This window comes from Nicotiana tabacum, chromosome 7 (assembly GCF_000715075.1).
Source record: "Nicotiana tabacum cultivar K326 chromosome 7, ASM71507v2, whole genome shotgun sequence".
Lineage (NCBI taxonomy): Eukaryota > Viridiplantae > Streptophyta > Magnoliopsida > Solanales > Solanaceae > Nicotiana > Nicotiana tabacum.
This window is the reverse complement of record NC_134086.1, coordinates 41,699,636-41,720,034: the sequence shown is the minus strand read 5'-3', so window position 1 is coordinate 41,720,034 and position 20,399 is coordinate 41,699,636. Positions and strand designations below refer to the sequence as shown.

The 20,399-nt window shown below is 38.1% G+C and overlaps 1 protein-coding gene and 1 non-coding gene across 2 annotated transcripts; both read left to right on the top strand.

Annotated features, from left to right (window-relative positions):
• Window positions 1-2,155: 2,155 nt before the first annotated feature.
• LOC107825632 (putative serine/threonine-protein phosphatase 2A regulatory subunit B'' subunit TON2) lies at window positions 2,156-19,878 on the top strand. The gene is made up of 12 exons (XM_075257154.1): window positions 2,156-2,618; window positions 5,074-5,165; window positions 5,265-5,327; window positions 5,600-5,698; window positions 6,448-6,606; window positions 8,214-8,285; window positions 8,423-8,555; window positions 8,777-8,841; window positions 16,081-16,156; window positions 16,959-17,060; window positions 18,359-18,551; window positions 19,298-19,878. The coding sequence occupies exons 1-12, from the start codon at window positions 2,474-2,476 to the stop codon at window positions 19,536-19,538; spliced, it is 1,440 nt and encodes a 479-aa protein (XP_075113255.1). The 5' UTR covers window positions 2,156-2,473; the 3' UTR covers window positions 19,539-19,878.
• LOC142162499 (small nucleolar RNA snoR104) lies at window positions 18,683-18,801 on the top strand. The gene has a single exon (XR_012693759.1). It is a non-coding gene; the product is annotated as a small nucleolar RNA snoR104 (small nucleolar RNA).
• Window positions 19,879-20,399: the final 521 nt, after the last annotated feature.

Sequence of the window (20,399 nt, the reverse complement as noted above, 5' to 3'; positions counted from 1 at the left end):
CTTTTAAGGTTAGTTTCACATTGCACTTATATATATGTATGTATTTACTTTCATTACCGAGCCGCACTATAGTCGGTCGGGTATGACACCTATTGTGTAACCACTGATCAGTTGGGATTACTAAGCTTTACGTGGCCGGGTACGATTCTACCGAGCCTTTATTATGGTCGGGTATGTTATGGATATTATATCTCCACAGAGGGATTTATTATTATATAATGTGATATATTATAAGTAGCGATAGTGAGCGACGATTCCATGAGCATACATTTATATTCATGTTGAATTTTAGTTTCCTATCGAGGCTAGTTTCAGAATTCAGACTGTCTCTATATCTCTTCTCTTGTTAATTACATTTTTCATGTTACACTTGTTGCCCTACATATTCAGTACATATTTCGTACTGACGCCTTTTTATGCGTTGTGTTCATGCCCACAGATTCGGATAGACAGAGCGGCGTGCCTCCTCAGTAGGACCCCCCGGATCAGCGTTGGGTGTCGCACTCCACTTCTTCGGAGTTGCTGATTTTGAGTTCATAGGTACTATTACAGGTGTATATGTGTAGTTTTGGGCATGTCGGGGGCCTTGTCCTGACATGTTGAGATTGTGTTACACTCTTAGAGGCTTGCAGACTAGCGGTCATTGCATATATATTTTTTTTGTATGGCCCTATCGGCCTTCTGAATAGCTGTTATACTGTTGTTGCAGCCTTGTTGGCCTAGGTTATATATATATATATATATATATATATATATATATATATATATGTGTGTGTGTGTGTGTGTGTATGTGTGTGTGTGTGTGTGTGTGTGCGCGCGTGCGCGTGTGTGTGAATGTCGTGTTGGACTCTTCTGCCTGCAGGTTATTACATTTCAGATCATATCTCATGGTTGGTTCGCTCGGGCCTTCGGGCATCGGGTGCCGGTCACACCTCCCAAGATTGGGGTGTGACATTCTTCTTGATTCACTATTTTCAGAAATTATTATTAAGGTGAATGCTAGAGGTACTAAATTATAAATTATTCATGAATATTTTTAATTACCATTGCATCAACTTCTCTTCTTTGGAATTGATTTAAAACTTTTATAATTTTTCAACCATATACATACCGTAAATTTTTTGTGGGTCTATTTGTTATGTATTATATGTGGTTGCTCATCTTGTATGTAAATATACATTGGAATATATTTGTGTTGTCTAGTTAGTATTCGGTCGACTAACTTAAGAGTGCACAATGCATATGCATTTGATTAAAGCAAAGTTGAACTCGACAATGCAAAGTCTCCATACCTTTCATGGCACGAATTCATTAAAGCCGGGGTATTGTAAATACTTTTAGAATTTAGATAAGCTACATAATTTAGATTATTTAATTTTACTATACTTTGTTTACTAACCACTGTATTATTTTAATATTTCTTTCTCTTATTTATTTTTTTCAATTAAGAAAGCCGATAAATACCAACTAAATCGAAAATAGTAAATTAAGAAGAAGAATAAGTGACTTAACTAGAATGATTAGGGAGATTTTGGGTCACCTAATGGACTGAGGGGTAATTTTTAAAAATTTCCTGATGATAGGAGTAAATTTGATCGAATAGTATAACGATAGGAATAAATTTGACCGAATAATATAACGGAGGTTAGCTATATAAAATAGTTAAAAATAGAGGAGTAAATTTGGACCTTTTTCCTTTTTAGAAATTATAGAAGTGTTTAAATATTGGGAGAAGTACACGAGTTAATATGTGTACCAAGCCAAAGTAGAAAGAGAAAAGACTATTTACGCGAGCAAACAACAAATAAGAGGCCATTTGGATTGGTTTAAGAAAAATGACTTTTTCAAGTGGAATAAATTTTAAGTCAAAAAGCAATAAGTTAGATTTTCCACTTATTGCTTTTAACTTGTTTTAACCGATTTTTAATTTATTTTAGGTACTTTTTAACATTACCAAACACTAAAAAAAAGCTTGAAGATTTATTTGACCAGCTTAAAAGCCAATTCAAACGTCTTCTAAGTTGATCATTATTAATCAAAAAAGTTTCCTCATCAAGTTTTGGAGTATAAAATCACCTTTATTCCAAACTTTACAAAGTTTTTATATCTAAATTTAGTCGGACCTAATAAATAAAAATAAAAAAATAAAAAAAGAGATGACAAGGAGTATCAAAATATCCGAGGATTGTTTTTTTCTTTTTCTGGACTGAATTTCGAAACGTAAATTTATTACTCCTCTCTTTTGTAATTGTTGTCTGGATTTTGTTCTTCTGCCACGCTCCCTGTGGACTCATCGGATCGAGCTCCACAGAGTAACGAATCGACAGGCTTCTGGTTCACTACATTTCTAGGGTTTCCATAGCTTGAAACTCATCAACATCAACACACCATTTCTGAGAAATTTCTCCAGTTAAAATAAAAAAAATCGTCTGTTATTTGAATTGGTGGGTTCGGCAGCTCAAAACCTCAAGCAATGTACAGTGGGTCAAGCGATGGCGAAGGCCCTGAGGCTCCGGCGCAGCAGCGAAAGATTCCTCCCGCATCCTCAATGCTTTGGGTCCGAAACCTCCGTAGATACATCGGATCCGGCGCTGGCCTCGGCTCCGAAGCCCTAATGGGTAAGTCAGTTTCTCTTCACCCATTTGGATTTCCGTTTGCATGGTTTCATTTGGTTTTATCACAACTGGTTTATGCATTTTCCATTTTTTCTCTCTCAGCTTCCTCTACCTCCCCCAATAGTTTTACTGTACTGAGCTTTTTTCTGAGTTAATTCATGACTTGTAATGATTTATGCATGTTGATCTCAAAAGGGTAACTTATATATGTGATATTTTTTGTGCTAATTTTAGTTATGGGAATTCGTGTTGTTCACCTCCTATTATGGGAATTCGTGTTGTTCACCTCCTATTATGGGAATTCGTGTTGTTCACCTCCTTAGTGAGATCCTACTCGGTGGTCGGCTGGTTTTTCTGATAGCTGTAGGAGATATTCGAAGTTGTGCGAGTTATCGTGGCATTAAACTCATGAGTCATACGATGAAACTCTGGGAAAGAGCGATAGGGTGTAAATTTAGGAACACGACAGGGTAACATAGAACCAGTTTGGATTTATGTCCGGTGGATCTACACCGGAAGCTGTATTCTTGCTAAGAAGTTTGATGAAAATTTATCGCGTAAGGAAGAAAGATCTACCCATTGACCTGAGGAAAGCATATGATAGAGTACCACGAAAGGTCCTTTGGTGGGTGATGGAGAAGAAACAATTCACATTAAATATATAAATGTCATAAATGACATGTATGAAGGAGTTGTCACTAGTGTGAAAACAATAGTAGGAGATACAAAAGAGTTTCCCATAGCAGTGGTTTTACACCAGCGTTCTGCATTGAGACCCTGCTTATTTATCCTAGTTATGGATGAGTTAATCAACGCAATATGAGATGAGGTCCCATGGTATATGCTATTTGTTGATGACATTGTGTTAATCGACGAAACTAGCAAGGGTATCGACCAAAAGCTTGAGCTATGGAGAAGCACCTTAGAGAGTATGGGTTTTAAAATAAGTAAAAGTAAGGCTGAGTACTTGCAAGTTTAGTCGGCATGAGAAGAGTGAATTTGAGGTGAGAGTAGATGGAATTGTGGTGCCAAAGGACAAACGATTTAGATATCTAGGCTCGTTGTTTCGAGAGAATGGAATGGTAGATGAAGATCTTACTTATAAAATTAGAACCGGATGGTTGAAATGGAAAATTGCTACCAGGGTATTATGTGATAGAAGAATGCCTACCAAGGTAAGTTCTATAGAACAGCTATAAGACCGACTATATTATGTGGTAGTAAATGTTGGGCTGCTAAAGTTTAACATATCCACAAGATGAGTGTTGTAGAAATGCAATGCTAAGATGGATTTGCGGTCACCCAAGATTAGATAAGATTAAAAATGAACGCATTCGCCAGAAGGTGCAAGTAGCTAGCACACATTGAGGATAAGATAAGAGAAGGTCGCTTGAGATGGTTTGATCATGTCCTACGCCGGCCTATAAATGTATCGGTCCATAGGTGTGAAACTATAATGGGGTCCCGGGGGAAGGTGTTAAAAGGGGGCGAGGTAGACTTGAAATCACATGGAAGAAAGTTATCTCGAAAGACCTACAAATCCTTGGTATAAATGCAGACTTCACTAAATATAGGGCACAATGGAAGAGGAAAATCCATGTAGGCAATAACTACTAGTTGGGAATAGGTTTTAGACTTGCTAGAGAATTTCTATTATTATCATTATTACTGTTATTATTATTTTTTTGTATATATTTATTTCTTTTACTTGCCCTTCTATTTTATGTTAGTAATGATGATGATACGATGATGATACGAGTTGAGGATAATGAAAGGAATGAGGATTTGTTTGCCGACCCCAACTTGTTTGAAACTGAGGCGTAGTTGTTGTTGTTTTAGATAAACAATGAGTAATATGATATCACATATTCACAGGTAATTTGATGGTTTTCACTCATTTGTTTTATTTACGCACACACCTACATTACACCTCCTTGGGGTGCAGCCCTTCCCCGGACCCTGCGTGAATGCGGGATGCTTTGTGCACCGTGCTGAACTTTTTTTACACATTAGAAAGCAGAAAAATTATTGTAAGGATGAGCTTCTCTCATATTATCATGCATTTCATGCCCTTGGAGCAAAGAACGCTGTGTGGTAGTGTACTTGCTTTCTATTGATCAAAGGTCCATTCAATGTTCAAGTGGGCGATGGTAATCAATATGCACTTGTGTCCATTGGTTTCAAATTGACTCCAAGTTTGTCGCTTCAGGATGGTTTATTTTTATGTAACAATTTGGGTTCCATTTTCAGAGCTGGCATTTTTTCAGCTAATTTAGTTGTTTAGTTTTTTCCTCTCCTATATTGGCTTTAGGTGTATATTCTTCTTCAAAACTTTCTTGTTATGATTTGGTTTGGTTTAACACTTCCCTTGGTATGCAAATCTGTCGCTGCATTCTGTAAATCATGAATCTATGTGCAGTATGCGTTATCTGACTATGTCTTCATGTTTTCATTTCAGAGCTTGAAACAAAAAGAATCTTGCTAGATATTTTTAAGGACAAGCAACAAAAGAGTGCTGAAGCTGGCACTATTCCTAGCTTCTATAAGAAGGTATCACATTGCATTCTTAGATGATAGTGTAACTCGCGATGTTTCTACCTTATATCCTACTCTCATCCTTACTACTTCTGTCTTTTTTCTCCTTTTTAGAAACCTGAAGAAGGATCTATTAGTCATAGGGTTCAGCGGCTGGCAAAATACCGATTTTTAAAGGTATTAATATCCTTTTCCTAGTTTGCATATGGTCACTGGTTGTAAAGCGTCAAGCATTGGGATCCAGCTTTCCAGTGCTCTTGGCCAAGGAGCTTTTCTCTGCTGTTACTGAGGGTTTTTTGTTTTTCTTGTTGATGGCCATCATCATGTTGATATTGATGAATAGTATCTTAACCTATTTTTAGAAAACAGGGTCACTGGGATAGTTGATATTTTTATAGTTCATGTCTGTGAAAATGTATAGAGTTAATTAACTTCTTTTATTTGTTCAGAAACAATCTGACCTTTTGCTAAATGCTGATGATTTGGATGCTATGTGGGTCTGTCTAAGAGAGAACTGTGTGATCGATGATGCAACCGGTGCAGAAAAGGTTAGACAATAACTTTATTTTCCTGATTTCAAATTTTATAACCAGCACCCAGTCAGTTTTCGATTTTCCAGCTCAAAAAAAAAAAAAGAAAAGAAAACCAGCACCAAGTCAGATCCTCTTTGGGAGTCTCTCCTCTCTCAGAGGCACCTACATGAACACATGGGTGCATCATTCAGAAAACTGTCAGCAGCATACTATTGGTTGAACTTTGAGACTATAATTCACAAAGTGTTAGAATGGAAAAAGTTAGAGTCCTCACCGTTTCGATATTTCGGCCGAATGGCTGTCATACTAAATCACACAATTAAAAAAAAGAGGCTGTCATACCAAATCGTTGTTGTTGCTTGAATCCTAACCTACTTCCTGTTACTTTGGCTAAGCTAATAGTCTAATATGGTAATACCAAACCTGAATGTATTGATGAAATAGGTATTAAGTGCTTATGGGTGGCATATCTCATTCTTCAAATGTTTGTTTTTTGCTCCTCATCGATGTGTTTATCTGATTGCTTGACTATATCTTCAACTTCCTTAATTGCTTCTCATTTATGTCACTTGCACTTCCTTTGTGCTTTGTTCTTTGAGTAATTAACCATAGAGATCATTCTGAACCATCTGAGACAAACAGACAAAAAAAGTTCTTCATTTATTTACTGTTGTTGTTATATTATTGTTACTATATATATTAATTCTTTGTTTTCTAGCAACATCTGTAAGCATGCTGAGAAAGTGATTCTTTGTCTTGTTTAGATGAATTATGAAGACTTTTGCCACATTGCCTCTGTCTGTACAGAACAAATAGGGCCTAAATGTCGCCGCTTCTTCAGTCCTTCAAATTTCATGAAGTTTGAGAAGGATGAATCAGGGAGAATTGCCATTCTGCCGTTTTACCTTTATGTGATGCGCACAGTGAGTATTATCAACCTGTACCTGCAAAGTCCTTTTAGCTTTACTTTTCCTCAACAGTGTTTAAATACACTCAGATATACTTCCCTGTCCCTGACATGGTGGAAGTATATTGAATCTGTTTGCGTTTTATACACCGAAATTTGACTGTTTATTGGTTTATTCATAAGCTTTAAGGTTGTTCAATCTGCTTTCTTTGTACATCGAAATTCATATATTCAATGCTTTGTTTGTACCCCTGATGAAACTCACTTCCTTTGTGAATAAAAAACATTGTACCAGTTAAGTGAACAACTTTGATCCTAATTTCTTGGAATGATCAAATCACAATATGTGCGTGTATGTGTTTCTGTGTCTTTGTCTGGCGGTCTTCCTGAAGGAAAAGAAGGAAAAATGTGAAGGAACTAAAGAAAGAGATAACGTAAATAAAATTACCTTATAAAAAAACACGATATGTGCGTGTATGTGTTTCTGTGGCTTTGTCTTGCGGTCTTCCTGAAGGAAAAGAAGGAATATGTGATGGAACTAAAAAAAAAAGGAAAAAAGAAGAGAAAACATAAATAAGATTCTGCTCGAGTAGTGATTGTGAGTTTTACCTTATAGGATTGCACCCCTCTGAACCACATAAATCAACTCTATTTTATCTGAAAAAGAAAAAACCAGGGCACTGTGAATTGGCCGTCCTCCAATTCTATAGTTGAGTTAATACGTTATTTGCAGGTCTTGAGATATTGCTATTTGAACTTATTTTGAACAGGAGCTTCTGTTGAGGACGTAAAGTTTACTGAATAGCTAAGTTGCTCGGACTCGGGTGCGGGTATCTGATACGGGACGGATCTGAGTATCGGATTCGGCAAAATCTAAATTTTAAGATTCGGGGGAGCGCATCCGGATATGGATACGGGTGCGGGGATTCGGCTAATAAAAAATAGAGCTATAAAAATATTGTAAATTTTGAGAGATTATGTGAAAAACTTACATGAATATTGTAGAATTCAATCTTTCACTCTCCAAGATGGACATTATTCTTTCATTCTCCTAAATCTGTTTTATTTTTTATTTTGAGAAATCAAAATCTCAATTTTTCTCCCAAATTTGTCGATGGACTCCGGTCAAAGTGTCTGAAGTCAGTTGACCGTATCCGGGACGGATCCCGCTCCCGTCCCGGTCTCGTATCGGGACAGGGACGGCATCAAAATCAAAGAGCCCGCGCAACTTAGCTGAATAGTAACGCATTCTGTCTCTGTAAGAATTTTATAGCGCGCAAACAGTTGGAAGTTTTTTGTAGTTCAAAAAGAGATCCTGTGAAAACTTCCTACCGGCAGGCTGCTTGGCCATGCTATTCTAACGAGGGTTCATCTTGCGAGATGTAAATTTCACTTAGATGTTGGTGACATAAGAAGTTGTGTGGTCTTTTAATATTTTCTTTTTTGGAAAAGTTTGTTATTTGATACTAGTTATTTTTTTGATACTACTTGTTATTTCCTTGTTCCTCTGGAAGAGTTGACACATCTTCTCTCAAGAGCTGGCTAAAAATAAATTAGGAAGAGGTCTTAAGCTCTCTGTGTCATATTTCTTACATTTCTAATATGATTTCTCTGCTTTTTTAGGTTTCACTTACTCAAGCCCGAATTGACATGAGCGAGCTTGATGAAGACTCTGATGGCTTCCTTCAACCCCATGTATGGTTCTTCACTATTCTCAACTCCAATGCTTTATACTTATTTGTTTTTTTGCCTTATACAGTTATTATCTTAGTAAGTAGCGCACACACTTGGACAAATTGAATTCACACATGCGCTTTCTTTTTTGGGGCCAGGAAATGGAAGCCTATATACGGGGCTTGATTCCTAACCTAGCACAGCTTCGAGACATGCCAGCTGCTTTTGTGCAAATGTATTGCCGTATAGCTGCACACAAGTTTTTCTTCTTTTGTGATCCCCATAGACGAGGTTTGTGTTTTTAATGACTTTTTTCATATTACGAGCTTTTGTATATGGTACTCCTGCTGTTTTGTAATCCAGCAAATCAATAATTTCCCAAGCACAAATATTCTTGCTTTATATACCCAATCCATTAGATATACTTTGCATTATCTTGAGCTGCTAGATAAACTCTTTTATACAATTGTTACTTGAATTTAGCTTCAAAAGTGCAATGTTGACCCCAACAGGTAAGGCATGCATAAAGAAGATATTGCTTAGCAACTGTCTTCAGGAGTTGATGGAACTTCACCAGGTAACTTCTTCTTGTCGTGTACTACTACTTAATGCAATTAAGCGTGGTTTAAGTGCTACGGATAAATACTGCATAAGTTCTCTCAAGTGTATAGCAATCTACCTGTCATTTGTCCTTGTGACAGTTTTTTTTTTGAATTGGTAACTATTGTATATATTAAAAACATCAGTACATAGGTTGCACTGAAAACCATATTTACATGAAGAGGATTAGTAGATGTTCTAATTCGAGACCTAGCAAGATCCTAGTATGTCTATGATTGTCAATGTATCTTCTATGTAAATCTGTTTGCACCAAAAACAAAAAAGAAGAATACAATTGAGTTTGATCTTCTGCACTGGATTGCTTCTATCTTCAAAACATCTCACGTTCCTTTCCCTCCAAACTGTCCACCAGATACAAGCCGGGATAGTCCTCCATCTATCTCTACTAGTTGCTTCAGCTCCAGCTTCTTCCCAGCTATAAAGGACATCTTTAAGCCTGTATAGCATTGACCATGAAATACCCCTAAGACTAATAAAGATTTTCCATAGTTGGTCTGTAATCTTGCAATGTAGAAACAAATGTGTGACAGTTTCAGCATTTTCCCCGCACAGAAAACATCTTGAGCACAGAGAAATTCCCCTTTTTATGAGATTATCCTGGGTTAATACCGCCTCCTTTGCTAGTAGCCAAGTGAAGCAAGCTACCTTGTATGGAATCTTTGTTTTCCATATATGTTTCCAAGGCCATGGGTCCACCTGTTGATTATTATGATTCAAAATCTTATATGCATCCTTCACCCGGTAAACCCCTCTGTTGTGCCTCTTCCACCAAAGTGAATCAAAACCTTCCTGTAATCCTTTAAATGCTTCCAACTCTATGTAAAAGTCAGCTAATCTTGTTATCTCCCAGTCATTCAACTGTCTTTCTTAGAGCGATTTTCCATCCTTGATGACTCCTCATATCAGCTACTGTCTTATGCTGGTTTTGTGCTAAACCAAACATATCGGGGTATCTTTCCTTTAAGCTTCCGTTTCCTAACCAGTTATCATTCAGAATGATGTGTTCCTTCCGTTGTTCACTCTTATGGAGGAGTGATTCTTCATTATAGGCCAAAGTTCTCTGATGGATTTCCACACACTTACTCCATATGATGTTCTGACTTTTTTTGACACCCAGTTATTTTCCTCACCATACTTTGCTTTGATCACTTTGCCCCATAAAGATTGGGGTTCTTGAGAGTACTTCCATAACCATTTCATTCTAAGAGCCTTGCTATGATTCTTCAAATTCCTTATTCCTAAACCACCTTGTTTTTTATCCATTGTGAGTGTCTTCCATTTAACTAAATGGAAGACCTTTTTCTCTTTATTACCTTGCCAAAGGAATGATCTTCGGAGTTTGTCCAATCTCTGTAAAATGCCTGCTGGAATTGGGAACAAAGACATCATATAAGTAGGAAGTGAGTCTAATACTGAGTTGATTAGAACTAGCCTGCCCCCCAATGATAGGTATTGTGATTTCCATCTTGACAGCTTCTTCTCACACTTTTCTATGACTGAATTCCAGATTTCTTTTGATTTGGATCTTGCACCAAGAGGCATCCCAAGGTAAACAGTTGGTAGGGACCCAACTTCTCCTCCCAATATCTGTGTCAGTTGCTCCATGTTGTTAACTTCATTAATGGGAAAAATATTGCTCTTTCTCCAGTTGATGTGTAATCCTGAGACTCCCTCAAATAAGACCAAAATGATTCTTAGGAATTTAAGTTGGTCCTTTTCGGCATCACAGAAGACTAGAGTATCATCAGCATATTGGAGATGTGTGATCTCTAGATTGTTTGCCCCACTCCTGTTTACCTCAAAACCTTTAACCCATCCACTGACTTTAGCCGTTTTGATCATGTTGTTCAATCCTTCCATGGCTATAATGAATAGAAAGGGGGATAAAAGATCACCTTGTCTTAGACCTTTGTGTGAATGGAAAAAACCTTTAGGAGATCCATTTATGAGAATGGAGAATTTTACAGTAGATATGCAAAATTTCATCCATCTATTCCATTTCTGCCCAAAACCCATTAGTTCTAACATTCTGAGTAGGAAGCTCCAATTTACATGATCATAGCCTTCTCAATATCTAATTTGCATAAGATTCCAGGTTCTTTCTTTTTTATTCTTGAATCCACAGCTTCGTTGGCAATCAACACTGCATCTATTATTTGTCTTCCTTTGATGAAAGCCATTTGTTGAGCATCGACAATTTTCCCTACCACCCTCTTAAGTCTTTCGGTTAAGACTTTTGAGAGCAATTTGTAGAAGCTCCCTATCAGACTGATCGGTCTGAAATCTCTCAATTCTTTCGCACCTGTCTTCTTTGGAATCAAAGCTATATATGTTGCATTGAAGCTTTTCTCAAACATCTCCTGAGAATGGAAGTTGTTGAAGGCCGCCATGATGTCTTCCTTCAAAATGTCCCAACACTTTCTGAAAAAACCCATTGTGTATCCATCCGTACCTGGGGCCTTGTCACTTGCACACATCTTCAGACAGGTCAAAACTTCTTGTTCCTCAAAGTTACTCTGTAAAAACTCCCTTTCTGATTCAGAAATTCTTGAGCTATTTTCGAAATTGACCATTGGTCTCCACTCTTCAGGTTCTTTGTATAACTCCTTGTAGAATTCAGTTATCTCAATCTCTATTCTGTCTGGATCCTCGACTACTTCATGTCGAATCATTAGTTGATCAATGTTGTTGTTTCTCTTGTGTGCATTTGCAGTGCGATGGAAATTTTTTGTATTCCTGTCCCCTTCTTTGAGCCACAGAGCTCTTGATTTTTGTCTCCATACAATTTCTTCATTCTTGAGTTGTTCCTCAATCTCCATTAGAGTAGCTGTTTTCCTCACTGATTCCTCCTCTGTCAGCGCTCTTAGTTGTTGTGTTGTCTCAAAACCTGCTAGTTGACTTAGCAATTTTGATTTTTGCAGTCCCAAATTACCTTCATAAACTCTGCTCCATTCTTTTAGCTTGCCCTTGAGAGCTTTTAACTTGCAAGCTAAAATGTAATCTGGTCGTCCTGAGAATTCAAAAGATGTCCACCAGTCTCTAATTTTGTCATCAAAACCTTCCACATTCAGCCACCAATTTTCAAACTTAAAGTATGATTTAGCTTGTTCCCACGCACCACAGTATAGAGCCACAGGTGAATGGTCCGAAATGAACCTTTGTTGGATAGTTTGCTTGATGTTTCTGAAGCTTTCATCCCATTCTTCTGAAATGAGAAATCTGTCAATTCTTGAAGCGGCTGTATGATTGTCCCCTTTGAACCAAGTATAGTAGCCTCTTTCAAGTCGTAGATCTATCAACTCCATATCTTCTATAAAATCCGAGAATTCCACCATCGCTTTGGACCTCCTTGAACATTCTCGTTTTTCAGAAGGGTACCTTGTAACATTAAAATCGCCACAAACCGCCCAAGGACCTTCCATCAATCCCCTCACTGCACCAATTTCTCTCCATACTATTTTCCTTTCTACTCTACAATTTGGGGCATACACTCCTGTTATGTGACATTGAAAATTCTGTAAAAGAGCCTCGAACTTGCAAGTCAAAGTGTATGCACCAGTCTGTAACACCTCCCCTTTCCATACTCTGCAATCCCATAATAACAAAATCCCCCCTCTCGTGCCGCTAGCTTCTAATCTTGCATACCTCACCCATCTACCACCCCATATTTGACTGATTATTTCCTTGATATCCCCCTGCACTTTTGTCTCTTGCATGCATATAATGTCTGCCCTCCAGTTCTGCACTTGACTTTTTATGATCTCTTTTTTCTTCTTGTCGTTTAATCCCCTTACATTCCAGGAAATTACTTTGATCTTCATATTGAAATGATTGATAGATCTCTTCCCCTACTCCTTTTCCCGTCACTCTTGAATTTGACATCAAACGAAGTTAAACCTTTTAATTCCAGTGATCCTTAGAATATTTGTTTCTTCACCTCCAACTCTGTCTCCACCCTTCTAACCTGTCTGCAACTGTCAATTTGCATTAACAACTCCAATGCTTCTTCTTCATGGCCTTGAAAATCTACTCCAAACATTTTCCCCAATTTGATAATATTTTGATGGACCCATAGTGTTGCATCCATGTCTATCCATTAATGGATTGTGTTGCTGAACTGCTATAGGATTCACCTCCTCGATTTCCCAATCTTGGATAGAGCTAAAGTGCTTTAGTTGTTCCAAAGCACTTCCAACTTGATCTTCCCCCATATTTGTGTATATGCTCTGCTCCCCTGCCTTCTGTTCCAGTCTTGCTATCTCTGCTCCACCTTCTGGCTGACTGCAACTGTTAAGTGTTGCCTTTGGCATACTTTCAAGGTTTTCATTGGGGATTGGATCCCCTGGAGTGGACTCTTTTGCCCCTAGGTAAGAAGGTCCTCCCATTTCCTCAATACAAGGCTTCAGCCTAATATCATCAGAAAACTCACACGAGAGATCATTAAAAATGACTTGTGCAGCCAAGTCGGAGTCATAGGATTTCAGCTCGTTGTTTGTCACTTTACTGCTCTGATTCATCGAACTCGAACCTTGTGTAAGTTGCACACTTGCCTTTCCTTTATCAGTGTTTTGCAATATGGTGCACCCCACTTGATTGTTCAAATATCTCTCTATTTCAAAACATTGTTCGTTTTCTTGCATCTTCAGCTCATATCTTGTCTGTCTTTCAGCCCAGATTGGGATGAAAAATTTGATACCGTCTCTTTTAATCCCAACCTCATTGGGAGTCTTTCTGCCATCACCAACAATTTTAATTCTTGCCCACTTAAGATGATTTTTGAGATCAGTTTCTTCTTCAGTAGCTATCCATCCCCCACAGAGATCTCCTATTTCTTTGAAGATCTTTTGTGACCATAGATGTAAAGGAATCCCCATGGCTCTAATCCAGCATGTTTCCTCGATTTGTGAGTTTGGAATGCATCCAGCAGTATTACTCCACCATTCCAGATGAAGCTTGAACTTTTTCCAACTCCATTCTCCTTGCATAATCTGCTCCGCCATGAATCTGTTTGGAAATTCAAAAAGAAACATGTTGCCTGTCATTTTATACATGTTTACTCCATATGCTTCGTTCCATGACGCACTAGCCCATCGCCTTATGTCTGCTAAAGTGGGTCTCTCATTGATTTCTTTCCCAAAAAACCCGACAATGCATCTTTTTAGTAAACCAGAATCCTCGCTACCTGTCGGTTCCACAACAGAGATATCTCCATTGTTTATGCTGACCTTTGCCTCTCGAAGGGTATTGGATTGCCATTTACTCTCCTTGATTGCTTTGACATAAGGGTAGTTGTCCACAGTGATTCTAGGTGGGGCTGTGGGATTCATTTTGGGGTCTGATGTATGAATCTTTCTATCTTAGCTGCTATGTCTTTCCAACCTGCATTCAAAGCTAACTCTGGAATTATAATAACAGACCTCCCTTTTCCCTTCAGTGACAGAATGCTCATGTATCTTCCATGAACGTTGAATTTTCTGGTACAGAAATGTTCTGTCATATGTTCCTTGTACTTCCATCGCTTCACTAAATTCATTTGATCTGTCGACGCTTCTTTAAGTACAAAACAAATCCATTCCATTACCTTTCTGCCCATGGATGAATGTCTCATCATGCTGCGGCTTCTCTCCACCCATTCGAACCATACCTCTTTGTTGGAATTCCATCTGGTGATGTCAAAAGATTTGAATCCTGCGTTGAAATAAATCCGGTTGTCTCCCATATTGTACAACCCAGCTGTTCAGGTTATGGAAATTATAAGGAGTATTTGATGGTCATCACAGTTGAGCTGTTGAGGTAAAAGAAACTGAAATTTGGGCTAAAACAAAGGTTTCCCGCTCCCGGAAAAATAAAAGTCGTCGGAAATCTGAAAAAATTGTACCGATCTGGTCGGAATTAGCAGTACAGGAAGCTGTCCAAATTTTTTTTTTTGAAAAGCTGCCGGAAATTGGCTCACGCGCCCGGCGCGTGGTGACTGGGTCGCCAGAAAGTGTCGCGCGTGGCGGCGCGTGGAGGCTGCTTCGTCGGAAAAATTTCAGTGGAGTGGTCGGAATTTCGAGGGCTGTCTAATGGTGTTCATGGAAAGCTAAAAATTCTTGTACTCAGGCTCCTCGGGGAGTGTGCCTGAGAGCTTGAGAGTTATGACTTTTTTCGTCTTTTTGGACTTTTTAGCTGTTGTCCCAGATGACAAAGTTATTATTAGAAATCTTGATACTTAGTATTCTTGTCCTTGTGACAGTTTTGATTGGGCTTTGTTCTCAATCCTTAAGAAATCCTCATAACCCTTCATTTTAATCAGCCTTGAACATTTAACTTCTTTCATGTAGCACCTCCTTCAGCAAAATTTAAGGTGTGAATTCTTTACATTAAACTATCTGTCCTCACTTAGTCCACTTTCCGGTTGTTAGAAAGGCACTATAAAATGGAATTTGAGGGATGGGGATGAAGAAGGATTTAATATTCCAGATGCCATGTTTCAGCTTCAGTTGAGTAATTTGATTCACCGAGGAACACAATAAAGTGATGACATATCTTGAGTTTGTTGAACGTCTTAGGATGTAAAAAAGTTGGAGAAACCTGACAAAATGGGAGATTCAAACCTGCATGTTACTTTTTCTCTGCCTAACTAATTCAATTTAAGTACAGAAATGCTTTCCAAATGAGCTATTGTCAGAATATCATTTAATAAGCTAACGAGACTTGGCGAAATACTGGAAAGCACTCTTATATCTCAAATTTGTTTCCTCAATTTCTGATACATATTGCAACCTAGCATTTTCCTGATATTATTGCTAAGTGTTGGGGTTGACAAGTAGAAGTTAGTTTATTCAGCTGTTCCCAGGACTTTTTTTTGGTTCCTAGAACTTAAAACACATAAAAGTGATGGTCCTCGGTTAGTATTTTGCACAATTTTATCAAAATTATTTGCATAATTCTTTGTTAAGAACCAACTTTTACAAAATATCACCTAGATTCGAAGTCATAGTTTGTTTACAATCTACACCTAAAAAAATCTGCTACTCCTTTGCGCGCACAAAGATGTTCACTAAACTATTTTGTTGCAAAGTTTTCACTGTATTCTGCAGGAGAAACATATAACTGTTTATAGTTCCTTATTTGTTCTAAAAGTAAGAATCTGCTTTTGCATCAGTTTTCCTTTTACTTTGAGGATGATATGTTCACATTATTTGTGTGCTAGGAAACTGAAGAAGAAGTTACTGACACAGAACAAGCTGAAAACTGGTTTTCCCTAACTTCTGCACAGCGCATATGTGGTCAGTGCTCTGAATTTCTTAATTTTGAAGCAGATCCATGTCATGTTTTGTTTACTGCTTTCCTTCTACCCAGCTTCCATTGGAGCTGTCTTTCTATTACATCGGGGATCTGGGAATGGGAGAGGGGAGACATTTAGAATCGAATCCACACCTATTATGTGTGACACTCTTATCAGTACTACTAAACGTAGACGGTAACTGTTGGTTGCAGTATGTTTTATGTTATAATTCCAAAGGTTCCTGCCGCCCGGATCATATTGTCTGCTAGTTTAACCAGCTCTGATACAGTATTCCCCTTTGAATGAGTACAGTTCCACATAGTACGTGCTGTAAGTACAGAACCTCTCTTAATTTCTTTTAAGCTGATAGGAAACAAAGGTTGTCAGTTTAGTGCTTCCAATTTTCTCAATACTTGGTCATGCTACAAGATTGTTTATAGCTTTTATACATGGGCTGGTGGAGAATCAAGTGTAAACGGCATTTAATAGATAAAAAAGGTAGTTATATGTCCAAATACTTGCTACTGTGGTTGTTGTGGGAATCACAGCATGGTATATCCCAATCCCCAGAATAGTTACGCTCACACATCTTTCCTAATATTCCCCACTTTCTCCTTATTCTTCTCCTCCCCCTCCTTTTTTTTCTTATTCTCCTCCTCTTCTCTCTCTCTCTCTCTCTCTCTCTCTCTCTCTCTCTCTCTCTCTCTCTGCGTGTGTGTTTTTCTCTTTTGTTTAATTTTATTTTTCTGGGTATTCGTTCTCTTCTGCCTTCCTTAAGATATATGCTTATATGAATTATGCAGACATGTTTCTTGCTCTTGATAAAGATATGAACGGAACATTGAGCAAGCAGGAGCTAAGGGAATATGCTGATGGTACACTAACGGATATCTTCATTGAAAGAGGTAAAACTGAGAGTCTGCTTATGTACCATTGATGTATCTTTCTTGAGGATCTATGGGATGTTTCAGTTGTGTGGTCTGCTGCAGCTGTGGTCTCTTTTCCTAACTATTTCTTTCATTTTCTGCAATTATTGCTGGAAATCCTATAGGAGTCACTCCCGTAGTTCACATTGAAACCTTGCTGTCTGAGATAGACACTTTGCATGTTCACCTACCTGTCACTAGACCTAGGAATCTGATGCCTCGAGATTTCTCTCCAGTCTAAACTAGGTAGGGATTCAGCCATGTTTCTTCTTTTTGATACTGGGGGTCACCATGGGACATAGGCTCCAAGATGGGAGCTGTCTTACCAAGGGAGTTCCTTGCCAATTGCCACTGTCATGGTAATCCAATCTGGCACCATCTTCAAAGGGCAGTGGGCATAGGCTCCAGGATGGGTGAGCTGTCTCACCTAGGGAGATCCCTGCCAGTTGCTGCTGTCATGGTACTCCAATCTGGCACCACTATCAAGGGTTTTCTCACTGGATGTTGAGTCTATTTCTCCAATTTATTATCAATATTGCAAGACAGGATTAGCACTGGTCAAGCAGTTGATTATGTTCTCATATATCCTATAGGCACTACCAATAGTCTTATCTTGCTGCCATCTTTGAAGTCCTACTATTGCCTCATTGCTAGAATCAGTTCTTGCACCACCTGTTGAGTTGTTACCTGCAATCTGGGAACACCTCAAATTTTTAGGCACCATAAAGAATTTGGACACATTGCATCTTAATAATAAATAAGATTAATATGTAATCTAAACACTACGAACATTACCTCTATCATCAGTATAGTTGCCCACTTGATTGCTGCAATCTTTCCCTCCATAGGTCATGTTTACAGTATCTACAGCCCAGGCTCCAGAGAACAGAGCGACACCACTCTTTATCTTCTGGATATTAAAGGATTTTGGCCCTTTTTGGTATGGATTATCCTGAAGTTTTCCATTTGCATGACCTAAAGTTATCCTGCCTTCTCCTAAAGGAAATAACGCAAACATTTCAAACGAACTTCAGCCACATCATGTTACTTTTCCACCTTGTCTTGCTGATTGTAACCTGATGCAGCGGACTACCAGAGAAAGCTCTTTCCCCCTTTCATCTAAACTCTCTTGTTATCTCATACCAATGTGCATTTCTCATTTTTACAGTCAGAAGTCATCTGGGTGCTTTTATTTTTAAACCTCCTATAGCTTTTATATAATCCTAGGATTGAATTCGTATTTGTTGTGAACTTTTTTTGGTTTGTTTAATTACTAGTTTTTGACGAGCACGTTCGGCGTGGAAAAATTGGAGGCGGCAATGCCCGTGAAATGGATTTTGAAAGCTTTCTTGACTTCGTACTAGCCCTGGAAAACAAGGATGCTCCAGAGGGTTTAACATATTTGTTCAGGTGTCTTGATCTCAATGGAAGGGGTTTCCTAACTACAGCTGATATTCACACGCTATTCAGGTAAAAGGAACATGTAGTTGTATTTTTGCTATGAGGAAATTTTCTCCACCTGTCTAGTCAGTAGTACATAGTTATTTCGTATTTGTTATTCCAAATTGAGAAAAGGAAAAACGAAATATGGAAGAGAAAGAAGGGATCACAGTTGAGTTTGAGATGTATCCTGATTCAATCTTCCTAAAAAGAGTTTCTGGGATTTCCTACTTGTGGTTCCTGAGATAGTGCTGCAAGTCTCAAATAACCAGATACATAAGCTCATTGAAGTATCAGCCACTCAATAGACTGAAGTGTTTATTTGATTCTATACGCTACCACTACTATTTACCACTCCCCTGTACACCAAAAAGGATGTGGGTAAGAGGACAAGAACCCATGAAAGTTTAGACGGTCTTGGGTTGACCTTGACCATCTAGGTGTTGAATCTCAACCTAGTTATGGAACTTCTTCCAGTGTCCAGATTAAGGCCTATTTGTATGATGTAAAATGTTTTTCCTTAATGAAATTCCTTGTATTTGGTTGTCTAGAACTGAAAATTATGTTTCTGTAAATGGAAACATTCCCCACCACCACTCTCCATTATATTATATTGCACCAACTTTATGTCCGACGAAACACCAAAAATCATTTTACATCATCCAAATAGGGCCAAGTATTTTATGTCTTACAATCAGATTTCTTCTTGTATCACTGAGCATTCCACTATAGTGGTCCATTTCTGATATGGAATGTTATTTGTATTAAAAAAACAGAGATGTCCATCAAAAATGGATTGAAGGAGGGAACTATGAACTCTGCATCGAGGATGTAAGGGATGAAATATGGGATATGGTGAAGCCGACTGATGCTTTGAGGATAACACTGGCTGATTTATTGTCATGCAAACAAGGTGGTACCGTTGCAAGCATGCTAATAGACGTGCGTGGTTTCTGGGCCCATGACAACAGGGAAAATCTTCTCCAGGAAGAGGAAGAACCCCAAGAAGAAGGATGAGAAGGATTCAAAGAGCAAATCATCTGTAATTGCACTAACATAAGATCCTAGTTTGCAGAATAGATTATCCTATGTAGAGAATTTGGTTTTACTTTAGTTGTGTGAATGAGAAGTGGCTAACCATGCTGTGATTAGGTAGACTCTCTTGGATGCTGAAAAAACCTCCAAGAGTTGTATGTTTGAAATCTTGTGTAGCAAACAGATTCTTGAAACCTGAGATGAATACAGAATCAAAGGTGCATATTGCTTGGTTCCGTAGGCATACCGCACAAAAATTGAGCATTTATATTAGTATAAGTTTTTTAATGAAAAGCTATGTCAGGAAACCTGTTCTCTTGTATCACCTCTGCCTTTTGGTTCACAACTTTGTCCGCATATATGTGGCGAAGTATATTCTGCTTTTGATGAAGTTGTTGATTTTTATCAATGTGAAACTGATTTGATGCGAGAAACCAAAGTCTAGAATTTTGATAACTATGATTAATCTCTCTGAATCTGGTTGAAGTCAAAAACCAAAGCACAACCAAAAATGTGTGAGAGATGATGTTATGCTAGTTGCTTGCTTAAGGAAGCAATGGGAAGAAGACTTATAGTCTGTTTGGCCAAGCTTCTCCAAGGTAAAAGGTGCTTTTTTTTTTCCAAAGTTGAAGAACTGTTTGGTCAAGGTTTCAGAAGAAAAAAGTGTTTTTGAGTAGAAGCAGAAACAGAAAAAAATAGCTTCTTCCTAGAAGTAATTTTTTGAGAAGCATTTTTTGAGAAAACTACACTTACAAGCACTTTTTAAAAGCTTGGCCAAAAACTAATTGTTGTTTAGGAGTGCTTTTCAAATTAATTAGCCAAACACAAACTCTTTCTCACCAA